Source organism: Miniopterus schreibersii (genome assembly GCF_964146895.1).
Source record: "Miniopterus schreibersii genome assembly, chromosome: 6".
Taxonomy (NCBI): Eukaryota; Metazoa; Chordata; class Mammalia; order Chiroptera; family Miniopteridae; genus Miniopterus; species Miniopterus schreibersii.
Genome location: NC_138107.1, coordinates 29687925 through 29701622, shown reverse-complemented (window position 1 = coordinate 29701622; position 13698 = coordinate 29687925). Strand labels below are relative to the sequence as shown.

The 13698-nt window shown below is 36.3% G+C and overlaps 1 protein-coding gene across 3 annotated transcripts in view; it reads right to left on the bottom strand.

Annotated features, from left to right (window-relative positions):
* The window catches only part of ADGRB3 (adhesion G protein-coupled receptor B3), a 629874-nt gene that overhangs the window by 26441 nt on the left and 589735 nt on the right, over window positions 1–13698 (bottom strand). For all 3 annotated transcript variants that reach the window (XM_081140889.1, XM_081140888.1, XM_081140890.1), the window contains 3 exons: window positions 7628–7723; window positions 5940–5979; window positions 1034–1677 (listed from right to left, as the gene is read on the bottom strand). In XM_081140889.1, coding sequence (XP_080997015.1) covers window positions 1034–1677; window positions 5940–5979; window positions 7628–7723 — 780 coding nt within the window. The remainder of the gene's footprint in view (window positions 1–1033; window positions 1678–5939; window positions 5980–7627; window positions 7724–13698) is intronic.

Below are 13698 nucleotides of genomic sequence, written 5' to 3'. Positions count from 1 at the left end.
AAACTCAAAATAACACCATTTGCCAAGTTACCCTGGCCTTTCAGGATCTCTGTTTTGACCTAGAAGACATGGCTGGGGGGCGAAGGAAGAGACTATCCCCTCTGAGCACTTGGCAATACCAGAACATAGGATCATCAGCATACTTCTAATGGAAAGGGTAGGCAACTAATTATAGTATCTTTCTCTAAATAGTGTCTTATGATGTAATACATATAAAAGAATGCATGTAATACATCAGCAGTGACTTTGTAGAAAAACTTCAAGGTAAAGGATATAAAGTTACATGTATGTCAAAAGAAAATAGGACATTATATTCCTTAGATCTTAATTATAATACAATATGAATGATTTTGATAACTGTTGACTATTTTCTACTTACTTTATGGGTATAGAAAGCAAACAGAGGAGTTTGTTTGTTTTTTTACAAAAGCCATGTGGTTGGACCTCAGAGTCCTGACTCAGCCTGTTAAATTTAATTATGACCTCTCAGGAGGAATATAAAGACCAAAAATTTTAGTAGTCATTCTTTAAGAGCTAAGAGCAAAACATGTACTCTGAGATATACTGACTTAATATAATAATAATACTTTATAATCAGTGTAATGGTAGACCTTATAGTCACATTCCAATTTCATTATTTTTAACAGCTGCCCTCACACAGAAAATCCAGATATTGGTTTAAGTTTGTTGTGACATCCAGAAACTTCTTTAACCACCAAATGACCTTCAGTACCTGAGAAATGTCAGGAGGATCTTCTGGGGGTTTTTCTTTATAAGTGCTCTACTTGGTTTATGAAGAACTGTGACTTCTCAGTACCTTTTTAAAAACATGATCTTGAGAAAGAGGATTCTGATGCACTACTGGGAAAAACATACACCCAGAATATTCTAATCCCAACGTGCCAACAATTCTTATTGATACGTAACTGCAAAAGCTAATGCGACTCTTCTCCCTCAGTCCAGTGCCACATGAATCAATCCCTGTCATTCTCTATATACGTTTCAAATGTCAAAAAATTATTCAATTGCTTACCTCTAAAGAACTCATTGATATGGTCGATCCAGTTTCACTTCTTGATAGTCCTGCATTATCATCCAACTCAGTGGCCATGAAATTCTTCACAGCTGTGCGGGGCTCAAAGGGTAAATTCTGCATATGTTCCTGGGGTGCGAGATGTTGATCTAAGTTCATATTGAACTGGTCCATAACGGGGGGATTCATGTTGAATTCAGGATTTACTTTGTAGTGCAATAGCCTTTCATGTGGCAGGGTTTCCATGCCAATATTCATTTTGCTTTCGTCTTTCATTGACTGCTGGGTATTTACAGAACTTCTGGGCATCACGATATAGTCACTTTCCATCATTCTTTCTTGAGGATGGACTATGTCCATATCAGCCCCTCTCAAATTATCATCTGTACATAAGTACACAGTTCTCCGTAATTCACTGTTCTCTTTTTTCAAACACTGATTGCCCAGCTCATTCATACTCATGGGCATGTGCAGGCCCGTGGGTTGCTGGATGATGACTTTAGAAATGACATTTCCAGGCAGTGTTGAGTAGCTTAGCTCTTCAGGGTTTGTTCCCTTTTCTTCTTCATCATCATTTAAAGAAATCCTAGAGAGTGTCCCCGTTATTGTTGCTGCTCGGCAAGGACCAATATCCTTATGAAGAACTGTGAATTCAAATACGAAAGTTCATAACGGAAAGTTAACGCATGTCCATTTTTCATTATTCTGTTCTTTCTACTAATCAATTTTCTTAATGAAATAAAAAGTATTATAAAAATTACATATCTACTGTTTGTACATGGTGCAAATGACTCAATTGCACTTCATTGATTCTGATATACTCACAGATCTCAGGTAGCACACAGCTAAAGCATATCTGAAGGTTAATGGTTAGCTTTCAAAAACCTCAGTCCCCTAAACAGCTCTGCATAACTTTTCAGGGGAAAGGCAGATTGCCAGAGATATTTTCTCCATCAATCTACTGCATAGGCTTTTGTAACATTATGGATATATGTCAATGAATCTGACTTTTTTGTAAAGGCTTTACCCTTAGAGTGTTCTATATATGTTGTAATCATTAAAATACTTCTTGAAAGAGGTAATCAAAAGTATTCATCCTGCTGCATCAGAAATCCCTCCAATAATTATGCATGTTGAAAATTAATGAGCATTTTTATCTATTAAGTCCATATGGTTAAGGTAGATGCAGGGTTCAAAAGTATTTATCATCTTCAGTTCCATGTAGGAAAAATTCTTTTTCACCAGATCAATCCATATGCTCGAATGCCCTTCAGGGGGTACTAAAATTGCCAACTGAGTACAGGCAAACAAACTAACTCTGAGCTTCTGAAACCTCCATTCCATTTTAAACCTGAAAAATAATGACTTAGAAAAAAATTAAAAATAACTTATAGTAAGAGAGGGAACAAAATGAAAACATAAAGCAAACCAAACAAAAAAAGACTTAACAAAAGAGTTCAGAATTCTTTATTAAAATAAATTTTCATATGTTCTGCCTCTCTATAAAAATAAATCCATATTATATGGATAATAGAGACAGAATGACTCAAAGCATGATTATCTATGAACAACTTTCAGTTTTGAGGTATAACAATGGAATTGATTTTGGTACTGAAAGCACACAGAACAGCACCCTGTGCAAGTTAGGGCAATGTTGGGTGTGCACGTTGAGCCATCTACAAAGCAGAGCAATTGCCATTGAAAATTTCATTAGGCATAGATAAATATTTAATGTCTGCTTGAGAAGTTTCAGATATACTGAATTGTACCCATTATTATCCAATTATCAAATAGCATCATAATTATTGTGCATTAAAGCAGAGGTTGAAAAATAGACTATGAATGTGTATTTCTATTACAAGGAAGAGAAGCCTTCAAAACATGCATCATTCATGTAGTGTCCTTTATCTTTAAAGATACTGTATTTATTGTATTAGGTCTCTTTTAGACATGAAAAATCATGTGACATCTACATGTTTTTTATTAATCCACAATTCGGTTGTGACTTTTGTATTAGAATAATTTAGTTTAAAAGAGTTATTTCCAAACCTCTTAAAATAATAGATTGGTAATAAATTGTGGTTGCCAGGAACAATTTACATGAAAATATTAAAGGGCAAAGTATATTAAATTCATAGACTTAATGATATTTTAAATAAAATACTTTTAAAGATCTCCATATTCAGGGAAGAATACTTAATCCTTAGCTGTATGTAAGAATTAACCCAAAATTTGTAGCAGTAAAATTTAAAGGCTAGTCATAAGAACCTATCATGTTGTATTAAGGACGCACAATTTTATACTTTTATGAATATATTATAAACTATAAAGGAACTCTTAGAGCTGAATATTGATTTCATAATGTGAATTTGTACAAGTTTCATTTAGTTTTGTATAAATGTAATATGATTTATAGTTATAGTCAGCACATTTTTATCAAATGGCATAGCCATCTTTATTCAAATACTTAAGATACACAAATTTTCGGGAATGATAACTTCTCATAAAGTAGTGTCTACTCTATATGAAATAAATGTCAGCCTCTTGGACTTGCTTAAACTGGATATCCAAAATTTGAATATACAAGCACAAAAAATCCACACCACTGACAAAAATGATTTTGAGAGAAATTATTCAAGTTGCAAAATGCAAATAAACCAAAACACACCTGAATATCTTGCACAATCAGATATATAAAACACCCTTTGGGAAAGTGAATTTCAACAAAACTTAGAGAAAGATTATTTAGACTTTAAAACCAAATATACCTCAGCATGGACAGAAATCTCTAGAAATACTCAGGCAAGTTACTGATGAGCTCAGCTAAAATTGGCACAGACAGAAATTGAAAACATTCAGAACAATATTTTCTAATAAAATGATACTGGTCTGTACTAGGAATACTAAATCTTGGAATGCAGTGAATTCTGGAAAAAATAGGTCATTTAAATAAAGAGTTATTTAGGGCTTTCCAAGTCTAAGGCTATGTAAATATTTAAATAACTATTTAAATGAATGCTTAAGAGATGAGACCACAGCTTGGGTTAGGCTAGGTTATTACAGTGGTTCTCCAATGTTAGTTTGAATGCATCAGAATTACCTGGCTGGCAGGTAAAAACACTGATTAATTTACCCAGCCCCACAGTAGGTCTGGGATAGGACTTGGAAGTTTTATTCCTAATAAGTTCCCAGGTGACACCAACACTGTTGGTCTGCGGACTACACTTTGACAACCACTGGTTTAATGTTAATAGCTGGTAAAGGAAGATTAACTGCTTCTATTTTGCTTCTCTACCAAGAACGGTAAAGAACACACCAAAAGAAGTAGAAAGGAAACTAAACTGAAGGTAGGTAAATAGGAATTAAATAAATTCTGGCTTCCAGACCCAGACAAATCACATTCCATCTTGGAACTCAGATATGAAGTTTGGCACTATGGCTAGTGATCTTTGAGAAATTACGGAAAGTGGATGAAGCGAGAGAAAAGGTAAACTTTGGAAACCAAGCACTGTGACTTAGCAATATTTTGTTAGATATGGAACAGGACAGGGTGACTCCTAATAGCCTACACAAATCCCCTATGGGCTACCAAATAATGACAGTTATTCTATGCTCTGCTGTGACGATACTCTACCATAGAGTATTTTGATTGAATTCAGGAATGAGACTATGAGATTATTCTCCCATGTTCTTGTGATTATGACAACTCCATGATCTCAGACTCTGCATAGATGTTTAAAGGTTATGAGTTGAATCTGAAAACTACACTTAGAAGGAGTTTGCATGTGGTGGGTGGGGGGGTGCCTTACAGAACATAGCAGGGTTCCATACTCAGTCTCATCCCATTCAATTCCTTTATTGACAGTTTAGATGAAGATTTAGAAGGTATTCTAATCAAACTTTCAATGGCCAAACAATTTCAAATGAATAGAATGTTAATCTGTAACTGGTAAGATAATAGCAAATAGAGGTAAATGCAAAGGACAGATTTTTCTTCAAGGGGGGGAAAGCAAAACAACAGCAATAAAACAAACGGAACCTTTTCATAGTCTTGGACTTGGAAAGCCCTGACAACTACTCAAAAATTTTAAGGCTTTTAGGTGACAACTACTTGACACTAGTATAGTACCAGCTGCTATGTACTCAGATGCAAATGCAGACAGCATTAGTCTAAGTAAAGAGCTAACTGTGATAAGTGCTGGGTACATATGTATTTGTTTGGGTACCATAATTTAAAATTATTAACAAATTGGAGGTTACCTGGGACACCATGCCTGCCTGCCTGAGAAAGATGCTATGAGGAATGAATGAGGAAGCATGGTTTGGTTAGCCTGGAGAAAAGAGACTTGGATTGGACTAAATGATATTTGCTCTCAAATATTGGGATATTTTGATGAAGTTGGTGAGAGCTTAGCCACAGGCCAGGGACAACCATCAGGGACAATGTCAATAGGACACTAGTACTGTAAGGCAGGGTATGCTGATGATTTCTCTTGTTCTAACTACACATACACACGGTGTCATTTCATCCTTACAACCACCCATATTCCATACACGATAAACCGAGACACAGAGAGACCAGACTGATGGGTATCATACCTGACAACCAGTAATCAGTGGAGTGGGAAGGCTTATGTCCTCAAGTCGATGCTTTTCTGCGGTCACCATGCTCCCAGTTAATCACTTTTAGTTTCTCTCATTCCCTCCCCAACCCCATTGCGCTATTACAATACAATATTTCTGTCTGAAAGATTCTATTTATGAATAGAACTTTGAATATTCTGTTCTATTTACCACACAAATATGTGATGCACAAACCACCCACAGCATTTTCTTTAAAATCAAAATCCATGAAAATGGTTTAACATCTCTAACGATTATAGTTTCAAAACCCAAATATTCTTACCTGACCGACAAGCAATGTCTACATCCTTCTCGAAGTCTGTCTGTAACAAGAAATAACGAGGCACAGAATCATCATTTAATAAAGACCTCAAGTAACTCTTACTAACCAGATTATCGGAGGCTTATAGATATCTGACTAGGCAGTACCAGGTTATTGTTTTGTACAAAGAAATTTTCTAAAGGAATAAATTGTTTCCAAGAGTATTTCCTAGAGACCACATGTTGAATAAAATCAATGGAAACACATACAATTTTGATAAAGCAATACAAATACCCACTGTCATCTTCAAAGACAGAACTTTAAGGAAATTCCTTAAACCATAATAAATAAAAAGATTAAAATGTGCACTATTATGAATACACTTTAAAAAATACAAATAACGAAGATATTAAAGTATTCACTTTGTATATATTGTTTGCAATGTAGTATCTTATAATACAGCGCTGTCAAACCAGTCTCTTCTACTGATCCATTTTCACTCCAATGTGACAAAAGGTTTTCAGGCTTAGGAATTAAAATTGAAGACACAGCAATACTAATCTGGCCTAGAAGCTGCTAGAGTTTAGTTCCATCCTCATATTTTCCCGAAACTTTTAATTTCACCATTACAAAAACTCATTTATTTAAAATAAATTAGATGATCTTAATATTTTAAATTCAAGATATTAGTATGTATCTTGTTTTTAACAAGGAATTTAATTATCCCTCCCAAGTCTTACTTAAATGTTACTAGTATATCAATTGGACTATTTTTGTATTGCCTAATCAAAAACATTAATAAATCTAATTCAAGAACTATACACTTTCACTCATATAAAAAAGCAACAAACTAATAGATATAAACAACATTGTTACCAGAGTATAAAGGGGGACAAGTAGATGGTGATGGAAAAAGACTAGACTTCAGGTGGTGAATACATAATGGAAAATATACATATATATATATACACACACACACACACATATGTATATATACATGTTGTATTATAAAATTGTACACCTGAAACTTATATATTATTATTAACCAATGTTAACCCAATAAATTTAATTTTAAAACATATATTGTAAAACAGCTCTGTTGATTTTAATGACACAGTTTAAAAATGATCTCATTTCTAACATCTACCAAAGTGGTTATGTCTAAAGTACTTCTTAATCCCAACAATAGTCGGAGCTCAAGTTCAGACTTTTACTGGAAGCATGTCTGCCCTTTTATAGTTTAGGGCAGTAGTTCTCATGTGAGACTGCACATTGGACCCACCAGTGCCTCGGTCCCAACCCAGAGATCACATTGGTCTAGAGAGTGGATTCTAAGGGATTCTAATGTGCAGCCAAGGCTGAGAGCCGCGGCTTAAAGACTAGAAGTGCGGGACCAAGGCACTGATCTGTAAACAAACATGATCCTTTGGACAAACTGTTATCCCCAATTCCATGCAAAGATGAAAGTCCTGTCTAGTGTTACATAGGAGCCCCATACTCAATATACCATGGGGCCAATAACAGATCCTGGACTCCTAAACTATCCAGATAGAATAGTTACCTGGTATCAGAGTTCTAAGTCTGTTCATGAACTAAAGCCAAAGTCACTCAGAATGGAACATTGATGCTATTTTACTAATAAGAATATTTGTTTATTCCCTTGAGAAGTCATGACTCAGTCAACAGTCAGAGGGAAAATAAACGCTCACCATGATTTGAGCATGCCCATTAGGAAAAGAACTTGAAGAATCAGCATTGATTGGATCCTGACAGTTTCTCAATCGGCATCTAAATGCATCCTGAACCTGTGAAAAAAAAGGGCAAACATTAACTTTTTTCTCTTAGAAATGACCAGATAATGTCTACATGACAATCGACTGAGAAAGCAGTTATCATTGGTTTTATAATCTAATACCCACTTTGTTTACTTCCTAGTACAAATATTGGTGTACCTCGACTTTGCAATTGCCAAGGACATTTATCACTTGCCATAATCTATAGAGAGAAGTGTTGGGAATTCCTCAGCTATCAAAATGGCTATGTCTGGCTCACCACTAATAAGTCTCATGAGAGGGCAGATTTATTTCCACTGTTACAAACAATATATGTGTCTTTCAAGGGGGATTTACTACAGTGGTACCTCGGTTTTCTAATGTAATCCGTTTCGGAAGACATAACGAGTTCTGAAATGCTGGAAAACTGAGGGATCCACAGCCGACAGCCAGGCCTCAGGATCTTGCCCTCAGCAGGTCCGACTTCAGAGGTGTGTTTGAAAACTGAAGCATTTCCTTCTGGGTTTACGGCGTTCGTAACCCAAAATGTTCATCAATGGAAACGTTCCAAAACCAAGGTACCACTGTATTTGATACGGCCTAATCATTAAACTAGCTTTCAATATTGTGAAAAATGAGATTACCCAATGATCCCTTGACTGAAATTGACCTGGGATTTTCTGTGTATGTGTCATGTAAGGGATTCTACCGGTGAGACTGTTTCTTGTCTCCCTTCAAGTATTATATGCCCTGATGTAAAAACAAAACTCAGTAAAACAAAAAGATGACAAGAACAGCTGTTTCTGGTTGAGTGTCTTGGGGGAACAAAAAGGTCACTTGGTAAAGCCAAACTTCCATATATCCATTCACAATTGGACCATGATGAGTAAAGAACATACATATCACAAGGACATTTGAAGAACATTATACCTTTTATTAAACACATGAATAAGCATGAATAACACAGGATCCATAGTTATTCTGATCACATGATGCCTTTGCATCAGCCTGTCCTTTCCACTTCCTGTGGCTCATTAGGCTCCTAACAAGCTCTTCAAAGACATCACTGCAAGTGCCTTCTTATCCCAGTCAATGACAAAGTCATTTTCCTGACTTCACATTATTGACCTTCTCCTTCTAGTTTATTATAATGTTTTATTGGATTATGAAACAAAGCATGGATGCAGTGGCATTGCCCCTATTTTGCTGAAGCACCGTTGTAGAGACTGCCAAGGTAAAACACACAATGATCTTTACTTTTGAAAAGCACTGATATAAAATATCCTGCCACTGTTGTTGTGAAATGTGTTGGGCAGAAAAAATCGGAGCCTATTGTTTTATAGCTCCTTTCGCCCGTATCGTAAGTCACCGGCAGTCTCTTTTCCAAATTGCAAGATTTGAAAAGTGACATGGAGTTTCATCACCGCCACCACCACCAGAGTCTTGGCTAACCAGCTCAATGATAAGACCTTTGTCCACTTGTATTTCTCCACCTCAGGTTCTCATCCTAGTGATGAGACCGTGATAGGGGTGAATTAAGGGAGTGGGGGATGGATGCAGTGCTGTCTGACCTCTTTTCCATTCTTTGATTCTAATATTTCTAAATTTGGGTTTTTCTGGGAAAAAAGAATAAGGAGTTGTCTGATATAACACATATATTAACAATCAAAAACTGGTACTGAGTCTTGTGTTTATCCAATAATCACTGTTTCTGTTATGCAGAAATTTGCATTGGGGAAACCACTAAGAATGTATGTATTTTTAGAAAAAAAATTCCTAAGAACCAACGTAAAAAAATAAGTACTTGCTAATTTTTTGTTTGTGCCCTGAGACAACTGTTAAAGCAGATTTATAAAGGAAGATAAATATGTTAGAAAATGTTGCCTTCTAAGAGTTGCCACATGAAGATTTGTTTCAAATCTATTTCTGAATACTAGCATATATAAAATATAAAGGTGGCACTTGGTAATACCAAACATTAACTGGTGCTCACAAACTGTTCTATTTTCAGAGCTTCAGAGTGTAGCTGTCAAGGATATTTTTGTCTCACAATGAAATATGCAAAAGCACCTTGTGTAAGTTTCTCTTCAGAATCAACTATCTGATAGCTTGAAAGAAATATAAAAATCTAACTCTTTTCATAATACATTCACACAAACATAAAATCAGTACCTAAAACTCCCAAGTTCCCAAATATGACAATGGATTAAGGGCATTTCTACACTGGAGAATATGAATTTCATGAATCAGTCAATGTTATTCAGAAGAAATATAAAACAGCAAAGCATAAAAATCCTCTAGTAAATTCAAGGTCATCTTAATGGTCATGTATATGCCAAAATTTAAGTGTTAGATTCTCCGACCCTTTTAGTGCGTCTCTCATTTCTAATTCAGAAAGATTTGAAGGAGAAATTACACTTATTCCAAATGCTCCATTTGAGTTTTTAAATCTTAAAAATACATTCAGGCAATCTAGAATATTTGTCCTTAAATATTTGTCCAACAGGTCAGGGAAGAATCATTTGACTAGATGTCACACGGGTGTTTCCTTATCACAGAAAAGGGTGTTTCAGGCAAGATAACACCTGGAATGTACATCTGCAGTTATTTGGAAACATTTTGATAATTGCCTTTTCTATCAGATAAACAGAGACATCTTTGGTGAATCAATGTGAATTGTACTAATGGAGAGCTGGAATTCTTTTAAACAGCAAGTCTAAAAGGTCCTTACTTCCAGACAATGAGAAAGCACAGAACACAAACAAGCAAATGTAGCATCTAGATCTGGCTACCCCATCCTGAAATTAAAATCTTCTATGCCAAAGGTTATATTTATAATGCTGGACAATAATACTCTTGATGTCTTTCTTACCTTGTGATTAAGATTAAAGAAAAATAATTGCTAGAAGATTCAAATATGTATTATTTAAGCTCTTTAAGCTGACTTAGTATTTGTGGAGCACAAATCACTTATTTCAGGTAACAATTTAAAAATTTATTTTTAGATATTAAATTCATTAAACTCTGAGTTCTTGCAATAGCATTGTTTTTTCAAACTTATGTTAGACTAGTCTAGTCTATCCCTGTCTAGAATAATTAAATATTTGACATAAATTATGGCACAGGTAAAATCTAGAGTTCAAGATTTCCTCTCTTTATAGAACTCTGCAATAGGTCCTTCACCTTAACTGACAGCCAGATAGAGGGTGAAGTATCGGGGAAATAGTAAAGAGCAAATATGTAAATAGCCTTAAAATATTTAGGGGGTTTTAAGGAACTCTGATGTCATGTCGTGAAATGAAAAAAGAAAAAGAAAAAAGGCCAGAAACATCAAAAATAAGGTGAGGTAAAAAGAGTAAGCTATCAAGGTTGTCTTCTGCAGGTATCCAACCAGAATACCACCAAAGTTATCCCGACTCCTCCTGCTGGGGCTGCTCTAAAAATTCCTGAAAAAGCTCTACACCCTTTTATAGTGCCTGGATTCCTGGATGAGACGTGAGTTCAAAGAGGTTTGCAGGGTGTGTCTCGCTCTTGTCTCTCTCCCACTGGGAGAGTATTCAGTTCAGCTCCGCAGCAGCAAGCTGCGGGCTTCCCGGCTGGTCCTTGCTCTGAAGGCAGCTTGGCAGAGTGTCACTGTGCCAGTCGGTGCCAGATTTAGAGATTGCTGGGGAAGGGCATGGTGTGCTGTTTGGCAGCCTTGCAGTTTAGAGAAACATCACAGGAAAGAGCTGCACTGTTTGAAATGGCTCCGTATTTAGCACCGTGTAGCTCAGACCCTAAATCTCCACCTTTTAAGAAGACAGTTTTACCTCCAGTTATTCTGAGGATCATTTTAAGTCAAGGAAAGAAAGAAAGGTACATTCTTGAAATAATTTAAGATAGTTACTGGAGGTAAAGGGGATTTCCTATGTGTTGTGTATTTTCTTTTGTTTCCTGAATCTAATTTCGACTATTGTTTCTATTGGTTCTTTTAAATCACATTAAATTCCATTTCACTTAATCAATAAACGAACAAGTAAGATTGTTCTCAATTTCATGTGTATTATGTCAATTGACATAAGCAACACGAATGACTTCACATTATTAAAATATTACCTGACTTCTCTGACAGCAAAGGAAATAAACACAAATGGTTTGCCATTTGCTATAGATTGAAAGAAAAATATGGACTTCAGTCCCAAATTTCAGTCCTATTACTTTTTATTGGGATCTTCTAACACCCAAAGGATCTTCCACTTAATCTCAAAATTGTTGTAGCTCTTTCCTTTTTTTGTATCAGTTTTGGGGGTCAAATAAGCTTCCTTAGATGACATTTCATATAAATGATCTGAAAGATCTAACAATTAGTGTAGCATGTAAGTGAGAAAAGAGGAAAGGGGGACCTGCCCGTCAGACACCACCACCCGCGCCTTCACAGATGTCTCATTTTAGCCTCATGCCATTCACTTTGAGGCAAAAAATAAAAACTTAATTGACGACCTCTTATTTCTTATATTTATTTTAAACTTTTATTCCAGACACATTCAACTCCTGCCATTAGTTTGACAATGTTGCAAGGCAGGACCTCGGGGCCCAAGAGGAAAGGGAGGTGGGATTTGCCTGTCTTGTGGGCGAGAGCAAGACACGGTTGGACACTACCTGGTAGACATGCCAGAGTTTGCCAATCTCTGCCATGAACTCTGTCTCAGTTTGTTCAGACACCATCTTACTTATCTGATTACATGCTCTTAAACCTCTGTATGGGTTTAGGGAAACCACATGTGCAGATTAAGACTGATGCAAATATTCATGATATAATTGCCATTATGCTCAAGTCAGGAAAACCCAAAATGGAACAAGAGGAAGGATTTATATTCCCCTAAGAAATGGGATGGCTATGGCATGAAGGAGGTTGGTGATTTCTTGGAACAAGCATACAGGAACAAACATAGCAGCCTTGCTTGTGTCATGTCTGTGTTCCTAATTCAAGGCAGTCTTTGTATTCCTTACTCTGTTCCAATACAATCCAGCTTTATTGTGGTAGCTTTAATCATTCTCCCATTTCCATATACACATCCTATTTTACTAAAAACAAAACAAACTAAAAAATCTTTAAACTTGTATTTCTTCTTGCCCTTCAATTCAGCCTGAAAAAGCTACGGCTCTTAGCAACCTAGTCCATTCCCCTTTAAAGCCTTGTCCATACACAACTTTCTTCTGAGCAAGCTAGAAGTGTTCGGGTGAGTACCATAACCCTCCCACCCTGGCCCACTCACTCTTTAAAACCTGCTGAACTTTCTTCATGACATTACTCACAGTGGCCTCTCACCGTGGCAACTAAGCACCCCAAACAAGAAAACTCTGAAACATCACTTAATCAATGCTCAGATGTCATCAGTATTGTTTTTCTCTGAGTGCTGCAGTCATAGCCATTAAAAAAAAAATCACTCCATGTCTAGGATCATATCCCCTGCTTTATGCCTTCAGGTGCCCCAGGTGGTCCCAGAGAAGAATCACCTCTCTACTCCTCTCCATAAACTCCACTCTATGGGAACCATATACCCGATAACCACTCTTCATCTTACTCTACTTGAAACTTCCACTTCCTTGTTCCTCCAACAGCATCTGCCCTCACCTCAGCCCCACAGGACGCATTATGTTACATTTGGAAGCCTCCTATCCCCTGCTCCCTCATCTTCAAAGACCAGTGGAAAACCCTGACCACCTTCATTAAGGGATAACCCTTCCATTGCAGAGTCACACCTATGTAAAAAGTCAAGCTTGGACATTCATGCAGTTCTCCATCTGAACTATATTTTTTGCAATCTGATCTCTTTACAAATTGCTATCTAGTTATTTTACCACTATTGGCTTCATTTATTTATTATTTATTGTCTTAAAAGTATATCTTTATTGATTTGAGAGGAAGAGAGAGAAACAATGATAAGAGAGTCATTGATCGGCTGCCTCCTGCATGCCCCCAAATGGGGATTGAGCCCACAACCTGGGCATGTGCCCTCACCAGGAAT